Raw genomic sequence first — 21,429 nt, forward strand, 5'->3', positions numbered from 1 at the left:
GGGTCCACCACGGATGTCCAGGCCTAAGAGGTTACAGGGCACTTTGCTCATTCATTGGCAGTCTCCTCAGCCCAGGCCTCTGAGGCAGACAGTAGTCTGCAGGCGCCCTCTAATGGTGATGTGGGGTATGAGCTGGCCAGTTTCAGGGTGTTGGCTCCCCACCATGACTTCCTCCAAGAGAAATGGTTATAGTCCTAGCAGTAAGAGGGACTCCGAGGGGTAACCTGGTCTTAAGGAAGCCCTCGTCTGACCTGAATCTTTATATGAGATTTGTCCTTCCCCATCTTCATCTTTAAACAACATAACAATGATTCTGTCACCACGGGAGAGGAGCAGGACAGATGCCACTTCTCACAACTGTCAGGGAAAGGGACATTTGAACATCATTAGCTTACACAACTCTGATGCCCATGGGCATAGATCCCAGAAAGCCATGACTGGCCTCAGGATCCATCATACCTAGTATTGGTGCTTATAGATAGATACCCAGAGGAAAACGAGCAAATGGATAAATGAGGACATCCCAAATCTCAGATAACTCTTAGCTATTTATGCTCAGCTTGGGGGTTTCCTTGAGTGTCTCAAAATTTAGTGCCCTTACCTTAAGAAGTGAGTCACTAGTCCCACACAAGTCAGAACAAAAACCACAAAAGGAACTCAAATCAAGCAAAGGTGTACTTCAAGAAGTTGGGAAACGGTATGTGGAAGCTTGCGGCCTCCTGTAGAAGACTACAGAGACCAGGATGATTGCTCCAAACTGCTAGTTTGCTCGGCTTTAGCCAACAGCACACAGCATCTCGAAACCTTTGACCCAAAGAGGGTTTTCTAAGTACTTTCTGTTGCTATGGTAGAACACTGACCAAAACAAACTTGGGGAGCAAAAAGTGTATTTGGCTTATCCTTCCATGTCCTAGTCCATCATAAAGGATGATCATCAGGGCAGAAACTGAACACAGGAAGCTGGAGGCAGGAACGGAAGTAGAGACCATCGAGGAACGCTGCTTATTGGCCTGCTCTCTCTGGCTTGCCCACCTACCCAAGAATAGCACCTCCCACAGTGTGCTGGGTCTGCCTGTATCAATTAGCAATGAAAAAATGCCAATTCAAGCAGATCTCTGAATCTGAGGCCAGCCTGGTCTACAGAGTGAGTTCCAGGACAGCCAGGGATACACAGAGAAACCCTATCCAGAAAAACAAAAAAAAAGCCTCTTTTTCTTTTATTATTATTGTTACATAATGTGTGTGTGTGTGTGTGTGTGTGTGTGTGTGTGTGTGTGTGTGTGTATACACGAGAGGTGCTCAGAAATAGGGAAATGCCTCAAAGACATGTCCACAGGCCAATCTGATGGAGGAAATTCCTCAACTGAGGTTCTCTCTTCCTAAGTGTGTTAGGTTGACAACCAAGATTAGCCATCACAGGGGTTGTCCAAGCTGGAAACCATCTTTTTTTTTTTTTTTTTTTTTTTTGGTTTTTCGAGACAGGGTTTCTCTGTGTAGCTTTGCGCCTTTCCTGGAACTCGCTTTGGAGACCAGGCTGGCCTCGAACTCACAGAGATCCGCCTGGCTTTGCCTCCCGAGTGCTGGGATTAAAGGCGTGCGCCACCACCGCCCGGCCAATATTCTTTTTTTTTTTTTTTTTTTTTTTTTTTTTTTTGGTTTTTTCGAGGCAGGGTTTCTCTGTGTAGCTTTGCGCCTTTCCTGGAACTCGCTTTGGAGAGCAGGCTGGCCTCGAACTCACAGAGATCCACCTGGCTCTGCCTCCCGAGTGCTGGGATTAAAGGAGTGTGCCACCACCGCCCTGGAAACCATCTTAAGACCTGTTTTCTGTCCTGCCTTCCTCAGGGCCTTGTACTGCATCTCACAGGACGCAGTGGGTAGCAGCAGAGGCCTTAGTTGTTATTACAAGTGTCACCGCTCAGGCTGCCCACCTCCAACCATGGCTGTCCCCTGTAACGACCTTTGCATGTTGAGGAACTGATGGTATATCCACAGTGTGCTGGTTCCTGAGCAGAGCAGAGGATAGGCAGCCCCAACATTCAGCAGGAGAGTTGATTGCAGACATGCAGCTGCCTCACAATGAGCAGGCCATCTAATGGGGCAATTTGGGGAAGAGATCCAAGTGAGGAGAGTTGACGGGTAGAGAGGCAATGGCCCCAGGACCACGGAGCTTCGAACAAACACAACCACAAAATATAAATGGGAAAGAAGGCAGGATCAGCTCCCTGGAACCGATGAAGGCAGTGGATGAATTTAGGTTTCTCCCTGATCTTGTGAGAAAACCTTAAAAGGAGGACAAGTCTCCCACCTGCCCAAGACTGCCCTCTTCACAGATCGCAGATTTCACTTGAAGCCAGGTGGGGACTAGATGTAGCTAAGCCTGTGACACCAGGACCCTTACAGCCAGGACTGAGCATGGGTGTCCCTTACAGCCAGGACTGAGCATGGGTGTGGCTGCTGGGTGTGAACAAGGGAGACACTTCCTATAACCGATGGGCAGGGGATATCAGGGGACCCCGTAAAGTGCACCGGTGGCACCCACTGTGGGCACTACCTTTGGTTACTGTACCCAGCTAGACCTTGGCAGCTTCAGGGTGACTCAGCCATCAGCCCCTTGAACACAGACACCTCATCCAGGACATGATCATAGCTGCCAGTTCCCAAGCGGTGTCGGGTGTCCACCCATTCCCATGGGATCCGGCTGCACCCACCTTCAGCCCAGCACTTCAAGGGGTCAGGCATTAAGATTTCTATCTCTGTGTCTTTTCATTTGCTGAGAAGCGCACCCTGCAACACCTTGCATCTTCTGAGGAGCCCAAAATGCAGCTGCTGATTGATTTGAAGCTGAGCTAAAAATAGCCACTGGCTCCAGCCAGGGCCAGGGGAAAATATCCCATTGCTAGGAGACGACCGTTGCCGGGAGACCGCCATCACTAGGCGACGCGTGCTGCTGAGGTGACAGCTGGGCCCTGAGTCATCCTCAGCCTTGACAGGGGGCGGGCCAGAGCAGAGCAGAGGCCTTGGTGCCTTCACCCTGTCATCTGGGCAATCAGACGACACCTGTCCTACCTGCTTCTCTCCTGTGCTCTTGAGCCTCCGACTCTGGGCAGGGACAGACTGGAGGAAAAGGAGGGTCCAGGGGTACAGTGGGGAAAGAAAGTAGGATGGATAGGGGTACGGGGTAAGTAAAGGAGGGGGAGGTAGGGAAAGAGGGTAGAGAGGAGCAGGGGCACAAAGTACCTATCTAGCCCCGGGATGACTCACTTTGTCCTTGATGGGGTTGCTCACCAATACTGTGCTAAAATATTCAGGGCTTCCCTCCTTAGAGCCCAGTCACATTTCCCAGAAGGGGTTCAGTGAAGGGAAGGACCTGAGGAGGATTTGACCCAGCCATGTGTCTCCCAAGCACCCTCTCCACACTAGAGCCTCAGAAGGACATGCCTGAGGAGCTCCTGTGACAAGATTTAGGGAAAACATAGAGTCATCATTCTAGGCCAGGCAGTGATTCCCTGATGCTCCCTCAGCCCTCTCTCTGTCCCTGAGCCAAATGTACCAGCACCCCTAGGCCTGCAGAGTCCCCCGTCACTGTAGAGTTGGACCCCAGCAGCCTGGACAGGAGACTGCCCTCTGTGCCCGACATCAAGGTAAGCGTGATAATGGTGGGAGTAGTTTTCTATGAGGGATGTCTCCAGAGAGGGGTGCTCCAAGTGAGAAGTGTTCCAGGTGATGAGTGCTCCCACAGACGGTGCTCCAGTGAAAGGTTCTCCAGTTAAGTGTTTTTAGTGCAAAGGTGATCCAGTTGAGGGTTTTCCAAATGAGGGGTCCTCCAGGTGAGGAGGCTTTACCTGAGGATGCTCTAGACGTGAGGGCTCCACATGAGGGTTGCTCCAGTTAATTATATTTCAATTAAAAGGTGATCCAGTTGAGAGTGTTCCAAGTGAGGGGTCCTCCATATGAGGGTGCTCCACTTGAGGGGTGCTCCACTGAGAGACACTCCATATATCATTAGGAACCAAGTTCATAGATGCTCCCACATCAGTCCCTTGAATAGCATCCTCGTTGAACTGGTCCTACACGCTACCTCATATTCTTCAAAGAGATGAAAAGTCACATGTACAGCCAGTTAGACCTTGTTTGACATACTTCTTTCAGGACGTAAACTGTTCTCCAAAAGCAAGCAGGAATCCTTGATGGAAGGTGCTTCAGAAGCCAGTTTCCCTAGCCCCACAACCACATGTGTGTGTGTGTGTGTGTGTGTGTGTGTGTGTGTGCGCGCACACGTGTGTGTGTGTGTGTGTGTGTGTGTGTGTGTGTGTGTGTGTGTGTGCACCTCCCCTGTGCTCCTGTGCTCCACTGGGTGCCCAGAGAACCCCACCTTGGCCCTCTAGGGGTTCTGTCAACCGACAGCCCACTGTTACTGTACTATCAGAGAGCCAGTAGGCCCAGGCTGAGAAGAGGAGGTTTTTGGTGTCGTGGGCAGACATGGGAATGAAAGTTCCTAGGAAGGACAGACAGTTAAGTCTGAGAGTCAAAGAGATTCATTCCGGGGCAGGGGACAAGAGGCTGCTCCAGGTGCGGTGCTAGGTGAGAGAGGGGCTGTAGATGAGGGATGTGGTAGACTCCTGGCTGGTACAGAGCCCAAGGAACTAGGGTCTTACAGACCACAGTAGAGAAAGTAGCAGCCTAGGCAGACCCCTGGGAACTCTGGGGAAAACAGGGACAGGGTGGGGTGGGGTGGGGAAGACCTGTAAGAAGGAGCTGTTGATGTCATGAAGGAGAAAAGCAGGTACTTCATCTGGGGAGGATGGCAGAGGTAGAGAGATGTGAGGAGGCAAGAGAGCCCCCCCCCATCAGTGCTTGATAATCTCCTAAGTGTCCTTGCTGTCTTCTCAAAAACAGGGCCACTTGCCGGGTGGTGGTGGCGCACGCCTTTAATCCCAGCACTCGGGAGGCAGAGCCAGGCGGATCTCTGTGAGTTCGAGGCCAGCCTGGGCTACCAAGTGAGTTCCAGGAGAGGCGCAAAGCTACACAGAGAAACCCTGTCTCGAAAAACCAAAAAAAAAAAAAAAAAAAAAAAAAACAGGGCCACTTTCTAGGACCCATTCCAGGGCCACTGTGTGCCTAGGCCTCCCTCATACCTTTCACACTTGGGTGTGTTCATCATAAGGCCCAAGCCAAGGCACGTATCCCAGCACAGCACCCTCTGCCCAAGGTCCCCTCCTACCACATTGGCTACCTGTCCAAGGACAATAACTAGATGGGTGGGAGGGACGCCCTCTGTTTGCTCAATGTCTACACTGTCCCATGCCAATCCACCTTCTTTGATCCATATCAAGGCAAGATGGTGACACTCCAGTCCCAGCCACACAGATGCCAGCCCTCCTCATTATAGGAAAAGTGCTTCACCATGTTAAAACAAACAGCCAGCCAGGGCCTTGGGGAGAAACCAGTTGGTAAACTGTTTTGCAAGCACAAGTACTGGAAAGGCCAACATAGGCATATCCTTGGGGCTCAGTAACCAGCCAGCATAGTTCACTTGGTCAGTTCCAAGCCAGTGAGAGAACCTGCTTGTCCTTGCACACACACACACACACACACACACACACACACACACACACACACACACACATACAAAGGAAAAAAAGAAGTAGAAAGTGGGGGTGGGGGTGGGGATGGGCTAGGGAGAAGCTCTGTGGGTAAAGTGCCTGTTCGTAACCCCAGCACTGAAGGGCAGATGGGGATCCTGAGGATCTGCCAGTCTAATATAAATGATGAATGCCAAGTTCAGTGAGATTCTGTCTCAAAAAACAGGGTAAGGGGCTGGGGAGATGGCTCAGCAGACAAGGACACTGGCTGCTCTTCCAGAGGTCCTGAGTTCAATTCCCAGCACTCACATGGTGACTCACATCTGTCTATGATGGGATCTGATTTCCTCTTCTGGTGTGCAGACATACAGACAGACAAAAACACCCATATATAGCCGGGCGGTGGTGGCGCACACCTTTAGCCCCAGCACCCAAGAGGCAGAGGCAGGTGGAGCTCTGTGAGTTTGAGGCCAGTTTGGAATACAGAGCAAGTTCCAGGATAGCCAGGGCAACACAGACAAACCCTGTCTCAAAAAACAAAAACAAACAAACAAAAAAAGGTAAAAGTGGTAGAGGAGGAGTCTAATATCAACACTTCTCACCTCCATGTGCAAACACACACACACATACACACACACACACACACACACACACACACACACACACACACACAGATATAGTACCTAAGGAACACCTGAGGTTGTCCCCTGACCTCTATAGGCACCTGCACACACATGATTATACAACACACACACACACACACACACACACACACGCACGCACGCACGCACGCGCGAGCGCGCGCCAGGATCCAGCTTACTTCCCCTTCTCACAGTCCCGCAAGGCCGTGTTTCCCAACACCAGTTAGTTTCATTGGAGAACACTTCACCCTGTCGCTCCTCCCTTCCAAGACGCTGCTCTGTTGTCCTCACATCTGTTATCCCTCCTCCCAAGAGACCCCACACTGGGGTCCCATTAGCCTGCTGGGAGACCCTTACAGGGTCCTCCCTACAAACCACCTGCCCTGGGCCACACGGGCTGCTACCATCTGACCTCCACTTCATTCCGGAGGGAACCTGTGGAACTCCTCAACCATTCCTGTCCTCTGTCTCTCACTCCCGGGGAGGGGGGCGGCTGAGATCGTTTGTGACATTCTCAGAAGTAACCCCTCCCCACTATCACTACCCTGTCTTGTGTTTTCACTGACACTCGCTTTAGTCATTTGCTTGCAGGTTTCTGCAGGTGGGTGACTGTGTCACCACGAAGGGGGATTCTTCAGCAGCAGGAACAGAAGGGCTATGAGATCCTAGAGGCTTGCCCTCCGCCATGCGGAAGGGGTGTGTGTGGAGGTGCGACTGTGCTGCTGTCTCCACGGGGCCTCTCTTTCCTCGCCCTCGCAGGTGGCAATCCAAGCAAGAGCACATAGGGCCGGCTGCATCTGCGTAGAATCCGGAACCCTACTGCCAACCGCTCGCGCCAAGTACACCAGTTCTCTTCAGCGGGCAGGATTCTGGGCTGCCACCGCTCGGAGCAGATGGGCCGCTCGAAGCTGCTCTTCGGCCGCGCGCCCTGCTTTCCCCTCGAATGTCCTCCCGGACGCGCGGCCTGCGGGGTTTGTTATTGTGCGAGCACCGGCCGCCGAGCGGGCGCGGGTGCCTGGCGCGTGCCCGTCGGTACCGCACCGGGAGCGCGCTGCTCGGAGCGGGGCGGGGCTCGGGATCCTCGACACCTCAGCCCGGCCCGAGAGCCGGGATTGGTCCGGACGCCGGGAGCGCGCGAGGGCGCGGCTCTTAGGGCCGGGCGGGGGGCAAGCGCGGCGCCGGCGGCGGCCGCGGAGGAGCGCGGGGAGGAGCGCGGAGGAGGAGCGCAGGGAGGAGGGCAAGGGGAGGGAGGAGGCGCCCGCCGGGCTCCCTGCAAAGCGGCCTTATTTATCTGGGCACAGCCTCAGCCTCCCCGGTGGGAGGCTCAGGGCGGCAGATCCTCTCCCACCGGGGAGCTCGGCTCTGGGCTCTGCCGAGAGGGCCCTGGCGCGGAGCGCCGGGCGCGGGGCGCAGTCGGGCCCTGCTAGCCAGTCCAGCACCTCGGCCGCCTCCGCGTTTGGCGGCTCTGGTGCTGGGCTCCCCATGACGCGAGGTCGCCCGGCGGACAGCGTGGCATGAGCCAGAAGCCCTGGCCGAGGTAAGGTGTGTGCGCGCGCGGCCAGGCTGCGGGGAGGGGAGGGTCCAGGTCGAGCCACTGCCTCCGCGGAGGCTACAATGAGGAGGGGGCGGGGTGGGGACTTGGGACTGCGCCGCGGCCGCCGCCGCCCGAGCTGGGCTTACGTAATCGCAGCCCCTTCCCCATCTCACCCTCCGGCCGCCGGGCCAGCGGGTCGCTCCGCAGCCCTTAGCCCCAGCAGCCGGCCTGATCGCACCCCGCTCGCCACTGGCAAAGCGGTCAGGCTGTGGGTCGGTACCGCGGAACCGCTTGAGAGGAAGCACGGTGGCTGCGAGGACGCGGAATTGCAGGCAGTCAGCCCCCACTCCTTCTGGCTTGGCTCTGGGCTCTCTCCACTCCGGCTCCATGAGCCTCGGGCGGACTGGAGGACGTGACAGGTGTTGATACAATTAAACGGGAGGAGCCATGTGGATATGTGGCCTACGGGCCTGGACACCTTCTGGACATGAGCTGGTATAGAACTGCCGCCCACAGGGAGGCAGAGGGAGTGGGCTGGCATGTCTTTGGTTCTAGAGAAGGCAATGGGCCTTGGCCAAGGTTGGAAGGCTTCAAAATGGGGAATGGGCACCCTGAGATTGCTGAACAGGGCTTCCATGTCCTTCTGGGATGTTAGGTCGGTGGGGGATCCTCCCCACCATTCATCCCAGGAGAGAAGCTGCACTGCTGAGGCCTAGATCTGGCCTAGCAGCCCTCCTGCTAGCCCCTCCCAGCCTGAGCCAGCAGCTGACCTCCCAGGAGCAGATGGCAGATGCCACTTCACCTGCTCCTTCCTTGAGGCCTGACTTCCACTGCCATCTTGTACCATGGCCCACTGACCAGGGTCTGTTCGGGCCTCCCTGGTGCCCCTTTGGACACAGGACCCGCTCTTCCAGCCCATCACTTTGATGAGATGCTGGACAGAGCAGAAGGTGGGGGTTGGGAAGGGAGCCTGAATGATTGGGGGCTGCCTAGATGAGGTCAGAAGCCTGCCGGAGCCTGGCTGTCCCGCCTAGCAGTGGTCTGAGGGATGGACTGGGAGCCATTAGGAGGAGAGAGGGGGAGATCCAAGGTTGAAGACATGGGTGGTACTGAGATACCCCAGGATCCAGCTGCCCCATTTCCTGCAGCCCTCACTACTTGACTCCCCAGCCCCCCTTTCCCCTGAGTCCTGGATACATATGCACTCACCCCTTCTCCCAAGTACTCACTTCCTGACACCCGAATGGGTCCTGTCTCCCATTGTTGAGGTTAAAGCAAGTGCTTCTGGGTATAAGGGATCTAGACCCAGGAAGCCCTGAGAGATTGAGACAGATGGATCCCAGAAACAGGGGAAGGGGCCTCTGGCTGGTGTTGTTCAACTCTCCTCACCTGTGGGAGTCACTGATGTACCTTCCAGGATTGGCACAGGAAAGGGTGGAGGTGGGTAGCAAGCCAGGTCTGGCCAGTGAATGGCCCTGAGCCTTCCCTGCTAGTGGTCCAATGGCCAAACAGGCTGCAGAGAGTGCAGCTGGGCTGCATTTGGCAGGTGTCTAAAGGAGCCTCAGGCCTACCTCTTGGAGGTCTCAGTCTCATATTCTCCAGAACAGGAGAGACCTGATAAGCAAAAGTCCAGCATCTATTCCCCAGTGCCTCGTGGCCATTCGCCCTTAGCTGGGTTGCACAGCCTCAGTCTGCTGGAGCATCAGCGTGGGTTCTTCTCAAGGCCTATGTACCTCCTGGGCCAAGGGTCTCCCCATCCTGAAATCCCTGGTACATCCCCGGAGGCTGCTGCAGCAGGGGGTGGAGGGAGAACGCCGCCGTTGACACGTGCAAAGTAGCAGGGATGTGAACGTGCCTGAGTCAGAGCACTGTCACTGTGCCCCCGATCCAGCTACCTTGCTTGTCACCCCAGTCCCTGGGGCGCAACCACTACAGACTGAGCTTGATATTGAGTATTTTGGTTATTTTTTCCCAAGCATGAGGAGCTGGTCAGGGCAGGTTCTATATAGGCCAGGAACCAGCATCCAAGGTGGCCTCCATCCTGACCTGGTGCTCACAGAGATGACTGTGTCAGAGACCGAGAAAGAGTTCCTGGACTGACAGCTGTGAGAAGTGGGACATTGGTGGGCATGGGGTTTACAATCTTTAGGACTTCAGGGTTATAGAAGAGATCCTGCTGGATGAGAACTGTGTGCAGAGGCCACTAGCCAGATGGCAGGAAGACACACAGGACCTAGTGAGGCACAAGAAAGAGAAGCAAAATGCAACAGATGTATTCCTGGTCTGAGGGGTTGGGACTTAGAAAGCCCTGGGGTCTTGGGACAAGTTGCACGCTCATGCAGCTTCAGGAAGACCCCTTTGTGAGCCTTGTTTTCCCCAGTGGTTCTCCAGACAGTAACGAGGCAGGAGGTCCTGGGAGTGCAGGGCCTTCTTCTTCTTCTTCTTCTTCTTCTTCTTCTTCTTCTTCTTCTTCTTCTTCTTCTTCTTCTTATCTCCGTGGTTCCTGTCTTTTCTGGGGCCAGGCCAGATTTAGGGGGACAGACAGCCATATTCTTTAGCCATGAAACTCCAGAGGGGGACTTAGCCAAAAAAAGAGCTGCAAGAGCTCCTCCCCCAGTATCTGCACCTCAAGCTCACAGGGACTGGGGGGCAGGTGCTGACCCCAATCTAGTTCCTTCTCTAGAAATCCTGACCACTGTTGTACCTGGAATCAAGTTCTTGAGCTGCTCCTACCCCACTGACCAGCCACGCTACCGGGCCAGGGGAAGAGACAGATGGCAATGACAGCCCCTATGATGGGTGACACTCTGAAGTCACTTTTTCCAGAGTACAAGGGACCCTAGCTATGGAGGCAGGCAACTGAGAAAGCCTATGGAACAAGCAGGGCCACCGTTTGGCCAGGTGATGGGGGACAGGAGAAGAGGAATAAAGGGCAGAGGCCTGACTGGGCAAGGAGTCAGTGCTGGAGGTTAGGCTGTGAAGCTACTTGGGTCTCAGGATCCAGTGATTGGATACGCAGAAAAGGCAAGTCCTTGTGGCTCAGCACCAGGATCTGTGGACTGTTAACCTGGAAACCACCAAGTTCTGGAGCTTCCCCAGAAGCCCTGCTATGCCCACCATATTCCTTATGTCCACAGTGAGTCCTCTAGGGAGATGGAAGACCACAGTCAGCTCTCCCCTGGGGTGCCTTGATGATGCTCGCGCTGATAAAGACATGGCAGCTGAGGAAGTTGCCACTGTCTCTTCCTAGACTCAGGGACCTCAAGCTCCTCTGAAGCCTCAAACTGACCCAGAATTCCACTCCAAACTGAACACTAGACATACTGGGTCTGAGACTGAGTATTGTGAGGTTCATCCATCATTACAGAAGGCCTCTCCCCAATATTAGCTCCTGAGGTGCTCGCCCATGAAGGGAGAGGCAGCCTGAATGACCTGGCCACTGATCGATCCCTTCCTAGCAGGCAACTCCAAACAGGCCACAGGAGCCACCCTGGGTGGAGAGAGGAGCTGCATCCTCAAGAAGAGCTCGAGCTGGACATGGTAGTGCACATCTGTAATCCCAGCATGTGAGGCAGTAGCAGGATTGCAGCAAATGCAAGCCAGCCTCAGCTACATAATGAGGTCCTGTTTCTACAACACCCGGGAGCAGACCCTACGTCACCATCGGGCTAGATAGCAGGGTCAGGCAGAGGGATCCTTGCTAGAACCCCTCAATAACGTCTTGCTTACCTGGAAGGAAGGTTCCAGTCTTCCACTGTGTGCTCAGCTTTCTCTGAAAGCCTCCGCCCTTTCTTGGGTCCAGGGGTAACTGTTTCCATTTTTGAACCACAGTACAGGGGGTTCCTGGGCTTGGTTAATCATACCCTAAGTGAGCGAATCCGTGAGAATTTCCCTAAGCACAAAGCTGGGGACCAGCAGGATTGCCTCTGTGGAGATGTGGCTTCCACCAAGGGCAAGGGCCTGGATGGGGGATTTAGACAGAATCTGGCCTGGTTTCACCTACTTGACCTAAGTCAGGAAGGTAGGAAGGGGATCGTGTGCTTCTGCAAACGTGAGTTCCAGAGCTGCAGCAAAGGGCAGGAAGGAGCCCCACAGATGCCCCGGGCATCCACGTGCATCTCCCCCCACACACCCCCAGCAACTCAGGCACTCCACGTGCACACCCTCGGCTGGGAGCATTTTCAGCCTAAATCGGTACAGCTCTTGGATTATTTCTCCCCTAGCACCGCCTCCGCAGCCTCCTCCGGATCCTAGCCAAGCGGGCGGCTTCTCCCCCTGCCTCTTCCTGTGGAGCTGGGTTTGTCGGAGCCACGGATCGTCCCTCCTCCGCTCCTCTGTCTGTGGTGCAGTAAGCCCAGCTGACCCCAATGAGTGCGGGAGCTGTCCATGGTGCTGTTCTCGGGGCTTCGCGAGCGCTGGGTCTGCGCCTAGTGGCTGAGGCTAGATGGGCGGTCTAGGCGTAGACCGCGAATCAGGGATATGGCGGGTATTCTGGCTGGAGCTGTCTCCGTCTTCAGCACATTTCCCAGGAACGTGGGTGGTGCTGGACAAGAATTGGAGCAGTCAAGGAAGAACCTCATCCTTTCTCGTCATGGACGCTGCTGTCCTGCAACAGGCCCCCTTCCCTATATTGCTTTCAGGGAACTGAAGTAACCACACTTCAGACTTCCCTTGTCATGGCACGTAACTATAATTCCTCAGAGCCTCAGGTTTGTTGTATAAAGACTGGGGTAACAATAGTGGCTACCCCCACACCAGAATGTCTGCTGTGAAACTGAAATGTGGGGTTGTCCTAGTGTGCATTTGGGGAGTGTTAGCCACTGTACTCCTTTTGTGTAACTTCGATTGCCTGTTCTTGAGCACAAAAGAGCAGCCAAAGGCTGAAAACCTCCCTCAGGGAAAAACTGGCCTACTACCCAGGTCCCAGAGACATATTGAGGAGGGGAGTAATAGGGAGATAGTACTGAGGACCTGGGGTGGACTGCCAATGACTATCCTTAGACACGGAGGTAGGTTACTGGTCATGAGGACCATGTTCTGGGGAGACTCCAGCCCAGAGTTTTTCCCCTCCCCAGAGGTGGGACACTGGCACAGGATGCCTGTGCAGTATAGGAAGCCAGCAAGATGGTGCTGCAAAACAGAGGCGAGGTCTCCATCCTAGTAGTTCTCACCTACTTTCTTTTGTGTCAAGCCAGATTGTAAAAATGAGTGGCCAGCGTCCTTGGCCCTGAAGCTCCAGAAGGGGGTCTCAGCCTAAAAGGTAACATGAGGCCTTCTCTTCTGACGGTTTGCATATTCCAGTGCCCACCCCTAGAAAGCTTCCTCACACACCCCTTGATATTGTGCAAGACTCCCTGGTGAGACTATGACCCACTGAAACCAGATGTGAGGGTATAACAGAGGACCAGGTGTGAGGGTATAACAGAGGACCAGGTGTGAGGGTATAACAGAGGACCAGGTGTGAGGGTATAACAGAGGACCAGGTGTGAGGGTATAACAGAGGACCTGGAAGAAACTTTTGCTGACTCCCCTGAGATTGTAGAGCAGGAAGTTAACAACTCACATGTGGATCCAGCTCAGTTCAGGGATCACCTATACATACAGGAAGGGAGATCATGTCTTGCCCTTGGGTCAGCTCTGGTACTCAGAAAAAACATCCAAGCCTTACTCTATCACACACTATAAATCCCTCCCACAGGAGAGATTCTGTGGTGTCACCTCCCAGATTTCATGTTAAGGAAATGGAACCACCAACGGCTAACCAAGACCACACAAAGTAGGGAATGGGCTGTGGTGGCACATGCCTTTAGTCCCAGCACTCGGGAGGCAAAGGCAGGTGGATCTCTGTGAGTTCAAGGCCAGCCTGATCTACAGAGTGAGTTCCAGGACAAGCACCAAAGCTACACAGAGAAACTCTGTCTCAAAATAAATAAATAAATAAATAAATAAATAAATAAATAAATAACCCAAAGTAGGGACCATTTGGACTCCAGAGTGTTGCATTTGAATCTGCAGGTGAAAAACTATCTCTTTTCTGAATATTGGGCAGTGGTGGACATGGTTTTTTTGTATCTGGAATGCAGAGCAGATGGCCATCGCATTATGAGAATCTCACTGCCCTTTTCCTCCATGCTGTCCATTCACAATGCCCTCTGCCAGCCAGTTGCAGCCCTGGGAATCTGGGGGGAGCTGAGATGAGTAGTGATCCAGACTTGCTTTATGGGCAGGTGACCCTGGCCTTCCACATGACCTTCCTCCTCCAGCTCTGGTCCAAACTTTAGCTCTATTACTTAACTACTAACCATGACCTCAAACAAGCAGTTCACTTGGCCTTGGCCTCCACTTCCTTGTTTGTACAACAGATATCACAGCGCCATCCTCATTGGGTTGGGGGAGGATTAAACAGCACGTGTCCAGCAGGGCTGGAGAGGTGGCTCGGTGGCTAAGAGTAGTACTTGCTGCTTTTACAGAGGACACGGGGGCCTGTAACTCCAGTTCCAGGAGATCTGATGCCCTCTTCTGACTTCCACAGATGTCAGGCAGCCATGTGATACACATACATACGTGCAAACAAAATACTTATACACAGAAAATTTTAATTTTTTTTAAATATGAAAAGCATGTGTACAGGTATCACTCTACTGGTACTATAGTCAACTATGGGAAGATGCCTGAGTGCCAGAGCTTACTATAGGTGCATAGATTCTTGGGAGCTGGTCTGTGACTGTGAGGGCTGCTGGCACCCCATGAAGGAGGAGGCAGAGACTGCTACAGCACTTTTCTTCAGTTTACTGATCCTGCTCAGCGGGGTATGCCCCAGTAGTGGGCATCAAGAGAGCAGAGGTGGAGGGAGGAATTAAGGGCTCCATCTCCCCCTAACCTTGAATGGGAACCAAAGCATCAGAAAGCACCTGTGAGCAGTGCAGGCTGAGCCAGTGACTACAACAGAGGATGTGGACGTTTGGGCTAGCTGTGAATATTGGCCAGCCTGCCTCTTGTGCAGTCAGAGAAAGGCATGTGCCAGAATCCTTTCTGTTGAGTGGTCCTGGAAATGCTGCGGGAGAGGATGCTCAAAGGTGAGAAAAGGGCTAGCTCTCCAGCTCCTCCAGAGACCAGCAGACTCATCTGTTCCTCCTCTCTCATCCACAGAACGTGCAAGGAAAATGTCGAGCCCAGGTATCGATGGTGACCCCAAGCCTCCATGCTTGCCTCGAAATGGTCTGGTGAAGCTGCCTGGCCAGCCCAACGGCCTAGGTGCAGCCAGCATCACCAAGGGCACACCTGCTGCCAAGAACCGCCCTTGCCAGCCACCACCCCCACCCACCCTTCCACCTCCCAGCCTGGCTACACCACTGTCCCGGGTCGCTCTGGCCGGGGGGCCATGCCCCCCAGCCAGTGGACCAGCCTCAGGCCCAGTTCCTGGACCCCCAGTGGAGCGGCCACCACTGGCCACAGATGAGAAGATTCTTAATGGGCTCTTCTGGTATTTCTCAGCATGTGAGAAGTGCATACTAGCCCAGGTGTGCAAGGCTTGGCGGCGCGTGCTCTACCAGCCCAAGTTCTGGGCAGGCCTCACACCTGTACTGCATGCTAAGGAGCTGTACAACGTGCTGCCTGGAGGCGAGAAGGAGTTTGTGAACCTGCAGGGCTTCGCCGCTAGAGGCTTTGAGGGCTTCTGCCTAGTTGGTGTCTCTGACTTAGACATCTGCGAGTTCATCGACAACTATGCTCTCTCTAAGAAGGGAGTCAAGGCCATGAGCCTCAAGCGCTCCACCATCACTGACGCTGGCCTAGAGGTGTGTCCCAAAATTGGCTAGGAGTGAACAGGGCTGGAGGGGCAGGCACAGGCAGTAGCAACCCTATGGACATGGGAGGTTGAGGGGCCAAAAGGATGCTCAGGTATACATAGGACAAAAAGTAGCAAGGATAGCATTGTCAGGGCCTAATGCAAAGTGAAAATATGGTCTTGTTAAAAAATGATTAAGATTTCAGCCGGGTGGTGGTGGTGGCGGCGGCGGCCCATGCCTTTGATCCTAGCACTCGGGAGGCAGAACCAGGCAGATCTCTGTGAGTTTGAGGCCAGCCTGGTCTACAGAGCTAGATCCAGGACAGGCACCAAAACTACACAGAGAAACCCTGTCTCGAAAAAACAAACAAACAAAACAAGATTAAGATTTCAAGGTTGGAGCAGGAGAGTAATCAATTACATGTGGGTTTTTGCTTGCTAGTGAGGCTGGCCTTGGTGAGTGGGATGCCAGAGGGAGTGGGAGGGAGAGAGGGGACAGCTGAGAGTCTCCTAGGAGCAAGGGTTGAAGGAGCATCTGGGCTCTCTGCCCTGTTTTACCCCCCAGGACCCGGATTGTAATTTTAATATTCAAATCATCTGTTCCAAACACCCGCACTGGCCAAGCCCTGGCTCATGGGTCCCCTGTGCCCTGCCTCTCTTTTGGAATATTGTCAAAGTATAACAAGCAGTTTAAGTGCACTCCTTGGAGTTCAGCTTGATGCCTGCTTGCACAAGTCCACACCTGAGAGACCACTGCTTCCAGATTCCCAGAAGCTTCTTCCACTCTGCATAGGCAACTCTCATTAGCCCTGGCCAGATGGGCACCAGGTGTGAATGGGGGAGCTGACTTAGTCTGGCCTCTGATCTGTACCTGCCTGTAGGTAATGTTGGAGCAGATGCAAGGAGTGGTGCGCCTGGAGCTGTCAGGCTGTAACGATTTCACCGAGGCTGGCCTGTGGTCCAGCCTCAGTGCACGCATCACCTCCCTGAGCGTCAGTGACTGCATCAACGTGGCGGATGATGCCATTGCTGCCATCTCGCAACTTCTACCCAACCTGGCAGAGCTAAGCCTTCAGGCCTACCACGTGACTGACACTGCACTGGCCTACTTCACAGCACGCCAGGGCCACAGCACCCACACGCTGCGCCTGCTCTCTTGCTGGGAGATAACCAACCATGGGGTGGTCAATGTGGTGCACAGTCTGCCCAACCTCACCTCACTCAGCCTCTCAGGCTGCTCTAAGGTCACTGATGATGGAGTGGAGCTTGTAGCTGAGAATCTGCGAAAGTTGCGCAGCCTTGACCTCTCCTGGTGCCCTCGGATCACCGACATGGCACTAGAGTATGTGGCCTGCGACTTGCACCGCCTGGAGGAGCTCGTGCTGGACAGGTGCACATATCCCTACACTCCAGGCTGGTACTGGCGGGATCTCCAGGAACTGGAAGCCTAGAGTGGGTGGTGCCATTCTGCGGGCTCCTGGGATGGGGAAAGCCACAGAGAATAGAGTGCCCAAAGTCGAAGTAACTTCAGCATAGCCTGGAGGAAAAGCCATATTCCAAAAGGGCAAGTCACAGGGAGGGCAGGTGTAGGGGGGACCAGGATAAGGCAGTGATGGGTGGGGCAGGGGCTTGCTGTAGAAACACTTCTGGAAAGGAGGGAGGGACCTATGTGGGGACGGAGTGAAGTGATTTAAAGGTGGGCAGTCCCCCCTCTGGTGCAACCACAGGTGTGTACGCATCACGGACACCGGCCTCAGCTATTTGTCCACCATGTCGTCCCTCCGCAGCCTCTACCTGCGATGGTGCTGCCAGGTACCTCCATGCCCCCAGGGATCTAGAAATAAAACGCGGTGGGTGGCATAGGGCGGAGGGTAGTACCAGTCCAAACAGTTCTTGAACTGCACTGGGCCCCATTCAGATCCCTCTACGCCCAGCAGCCAAACGAAATGGAATCTTCAGATTCCCTAAAGCCCTCATAGGTGCTTTCAAGCTCTGCTTCCATCTCCATTTTGAACCCCCATTTCCTGCCCCTCTAGGGGCTCCCAGGCAAGTGGAAATAGTTAACACAACCTCTTCTCACTTCCGCCCAGGTGCAGGACTTCGGGTTGAAGCACCTCTTAGCCATGAGGAGTTTGCGACTCTTGTCTCTAGCAGGTGAGAACCCCTGCATGCCTCGTGGGCAGTGCCGCCCACTCAGTCTGACTCCCATGAGGTCCCTTATGCAGATAGAGTCACTTCAGGCTTTGGCAAATCACGTCCCAGGTACCAGGTGAGAGGAAAGGCGAACTCTAGCCAGTCCCGCCCATCCTGCCGTCCACGCCCTGGTGAGGGTCCCGCCCATCTTGTCAGATTCTCACCCCTCCACGCCCAGTACAGGTCCCACCTCATTAAGCCTATTGAAGGACCCACCCCCAGTAGGCCGCTGCCCTCTCCATCCTTGCCCTCCTGCCCAGCCCAGTCCAGCCTTCCTGCTGGGCGGAGCCGAGCTGCTGAGCGGCTGTCCCGATGCCTCGCATTGCAGGCTGCCCGCTTCTGACCACCACGGGGCTATCGGGCCTCGTGCAGCTTCAAGAGCTGGAGGAGCTGGAGCTGACCAACTGCCCTGGAGCCACACCCGAGCTCTTCAAGTACTTCTCGCAGCACCTGCCGCGCTGCCTCGTCATTGAATAGCGCAGGCTTCCTCACCGGCCGCGGGAACCGGCCACGCCCTGGGCAGTAGCCCCTCTTCCATCCCTGCCGGAGCACCACTTCTCGGCCCTGCGCTGGAGGCGGGGCAAGCAGAGGGAAACCCCGCCCCGTGCCTCCCTTGCCCCTCTGCTCCACTGCTCCATCCCCGCCTGGGGCAAGAGACAGAGGGGCCAGCCCCACGCACGCACGCACACTCGGGGACTTTGTGCATGCCCCTCGTGCCCGCACTGCACGCCCGCCCTCCACCATGCCACAGCCGCCGCCATCTCTCGCCCGCCTTCTGGGGGGTCTAGGTCCTTTGGGGGATGCTTTGAGTGCAGACGCCCTCACTGCCTTCCCCACTTCATTCTGCTCTCTGCCTCCCCCCGCTGTCCCCCATCCCGGGCAGGGCCCAAGGGGATGGAGGGATTGGTCCCCCAGGACTCAGGGGCCTGGAAGAGCCCCAAGGGCCTCCCACATCTTCCACTGCACCACGCCTAGAGCCCTCCAAGGGGTATAAGGCGTCACAGGCCACTGCCAAAGCCATGGCCCCCTGAGGAGCCCAACTCCCCCATGCCCACCTGACCCAGTGGCTTCCCTTCTTCCTTGTTGCCATATGGGTCAGTTCTTGTCCTCTGTGCCCCCCATCCCCTTCTTTCCCCCTGGCCTACAGATCCTTGGGCCCTGGCCAGGCTGGGTCAGCTTTAGGAGGATGCAGACCTTGGAACAATCAACATTAGCCTAACTGGTGCCCATCCACCCAAGTGCAAGGGTGGAATAGGCACCTGACAGACCCCAATCTGGAGCCACCCACAAGACTGTCAGGCCTTGGGAGCAGCCCATCCACTCCAACCTCTACCCCAGCTGAGCTCAGGCCTCTCAGCACTGTGCTTCTCCCTGGATGGGTCTCCTCAGGTGGAATCTGCAGAGGGCCTGGCCAAGGGTCAGGGTCAGCACTGACCAGTGATTCTGATCTTCCAGCGGCCAGCACACTCTTCCCACCCCAAGGAAGGAGGACTCGTTTCTAGTCCTCCTTTACCTCTCCCAGCTTCCAAAACCTTTGCCTGTCCAAATGGGCTGTAACCATATTTTGTCAGATCCCAAGACATTTGGAAGTCCTAGGGGATCCTGGCATATGTGTGGCAGTGCTGAGGAAGGGACCAGGAACCCCTTCCCCCCCAACCTTGAGCCCCAGGAGACACAGCACCCACAACCAATCTTGGGACACCCCTATCTGGTTGGAAGAGAGTAACTAATTCCCAGAGAGCCAGAAGGAGAGAGAGAGAGAGAGAGAGAGAGAGAGAGAGAGAGAGAGAGAGAGAGAGAGAGAGAGAGAGAGAAAGAAAGAAATGCTGTTGACGAGAAGAGAGATCAACAGCCCAAAGAGTTCCCTGCCCCTGAAGTGTTGGCCAGGGAGGCTCCAGGCTGAAGTGGTCAGGAGTCAGATTCTTCAGCCCTTCTTCCCATAGCCCCCCAACAGGGAGGGGGAAGCTGTCCATTTGCCCAAAGTATTAATGCAACTGAAGCTGTGATATTTCCAATGACTGTAGGAGGAAAATTTAAGGGGAGAGAGGAACACAAACAAAACCAACCAACCCCTAAAATCATTTTCTTATTGTACATAACGACCTCATTCTCCTGTATATGCGGAAGATATAACCTTATATTTGGTAAGTGTTTCTTGTGCTATTTTATCACGTGACCTGTTTATAAAAATATATATTAAAAAAGTTGTAAAAACACGAGTCTGGGTTGTTTTTTGGTCACTAGACCAAGTTGTAAGGGTTAAACCTGCCCTGGATGGGCCAGGTCGCTGGGTTCTCCTACCTCTCTCAATTCATTAAAGTCACTCATTCCTTCCGTAAACATGTAGAGGCTGAAGGCCCAGGGCTGGACTGGAACCTTAGTAACTGACCAACAAAAGTTTTCTCCTGCCCTGAATGCACAAAAGGGAGCGATGAGGCTGATGTCAGTATGTCTGTCCTTCCAAACGATCTGGGGTCTAGCCTACCATCCTTCCAGAAGAGCAGAAATGAGCCTTGTCTGTTGCACAGGGTCACTAAATGAGGGATTGGGATGTTCTAAAAGATTGCAGTGGCGCTGGACAGGTGGGTCAGTGGTTAAGAGCATTTACTGTTCTTGCAGAAGACCAAGGTTCAGTTCCCAGCACCCACATCAGATGGCTTTAAGCTGCCTGTAACTCTAGCTCTGGGGGATCTGATGCCCTCTGGCCTCCTATGGATCCGGAATGCACAATGGTGCAGATAAAAACTCACACACAGCCAGTACTCGGGAGGCAGAGGCAGGCAGATCTTTGGGAGTTCGAGGCCAGCCTCATATACAAAGTGAGTTCCAGGATGGCCAGGGCTGTTACACAGAGAAAACCTGTCTCGAGAAAAAAACAAAACAAAACAAAAAAACACCAAAAAATAAATAAATAAACAAAAAACCCACCTCACACAGGCACACATACACACACAAAAATTAAATAAAGGAAAAAATTAAATAAATAAAAGATCACTGTGTGCCAGAAGACTAAGACTACTATTGCCCCAAGAGAAAGGGGCAACTGAGACTAAACCTAGCCACTGATAGAACTGGCTGTCAGGCCTTGAAAGTACCAAAACTGATATAACAACACAAAATAGACATAAAACCCACAATAGATAGAGCCGGGCGGTGGTGGCCCACACCTTTAATCCCAGCACTCAGGAGGCAGAGGCAGGTGGATCTCTGTGAGTTTGAGGCCAGCCTGGCCTGCAGATTGAGTTCCAAGATGTTACACAGAAAAACCCTGTCTCGAAACAAAACAAAGCAAAATAAAAAATCTGCAATAGACAAAGGAGGCCATATTAGATTGGGGTAGGAGAGATGGTCTAAGCTGGTAGGCATTTGAGCCAAGTGCTGAAGGTTGGAAAGGAGACACATTCCGCAGGGGTAGAAGGCATAGATAGAAGGCACGATTCCATAGCTTATGAAACTGTGGAAGAGGAAGGAAGGTGATCAGTGGGAAGGAAGCTGGGATAGAAGCAAACTAAGAAAAGGGGAGCCAAGAAACGCACAGCTGCGGATGCACCAGGACGGTCAGGGCCAGGTGTCTGGGATTTATTCACAGTGTAGTAAAGACCTTGAGTAGAAAAGATACCAGGCTGCTTGTGCGGGGTTCAGAGTAGGAGATGATGGACCCAGGACCGCTGGGGAAGCAGCATCTGAGTTCCG

General features: G+C 54.0%; 1 protein-coding gene across 1 annotated transcript; it reads left to right on the top strand.

Annotated features, from left to right (window-relative positions):
- Nucleotides 1-7,504: 7,504 nt before the first annotated feature.
- Nucleotides 7,505-19,952, top strand: Fbxl16 (F-box and leucine rich repeat protein 16). Its single transcript, XM_052758772.1, has 6 exons — nt 7,505-7,760; nt 14,907-15,553; nt 16,425-16,933; nt 17,271-17,355; nt 17,634-17,697; nt 18,065-19,952. The coding sequence occupies exons 2-6, from the start codon at nt 14,921-14,923 to the stop codon at nt 18,211-18,213; spliced, it is 1,440 nt and encodes a 479-aa protein (XP_052614732.1). The 5' UTR covers nt 7,505-7,760; nt 14,907-14,920; the 3' UTR covers nt 18,214-19,952.
- Nucleotides 19,953-21,429: the final 1,477 nt, after the last annotated feature.

The sequence above is a fragment of the Peromyscus californicus genome, unplaced genomic scaffold (assembly GCF_007827085.1).
Source record: "Peromyscus californicus insignis strain IS unplaced genomic scaffold, ASM782708v3 Scaffold_3__1_contigs__length_106647218, whole genome shotgun sequence".
In the NCBI taxonomy this organism is placed as follows: domain Eukaryota; kingdom Metazoa; phylum Chordata; class Mammalia; order Rodentia; family Cricetidae; genus Peromyscus; species Peromyscus californicus.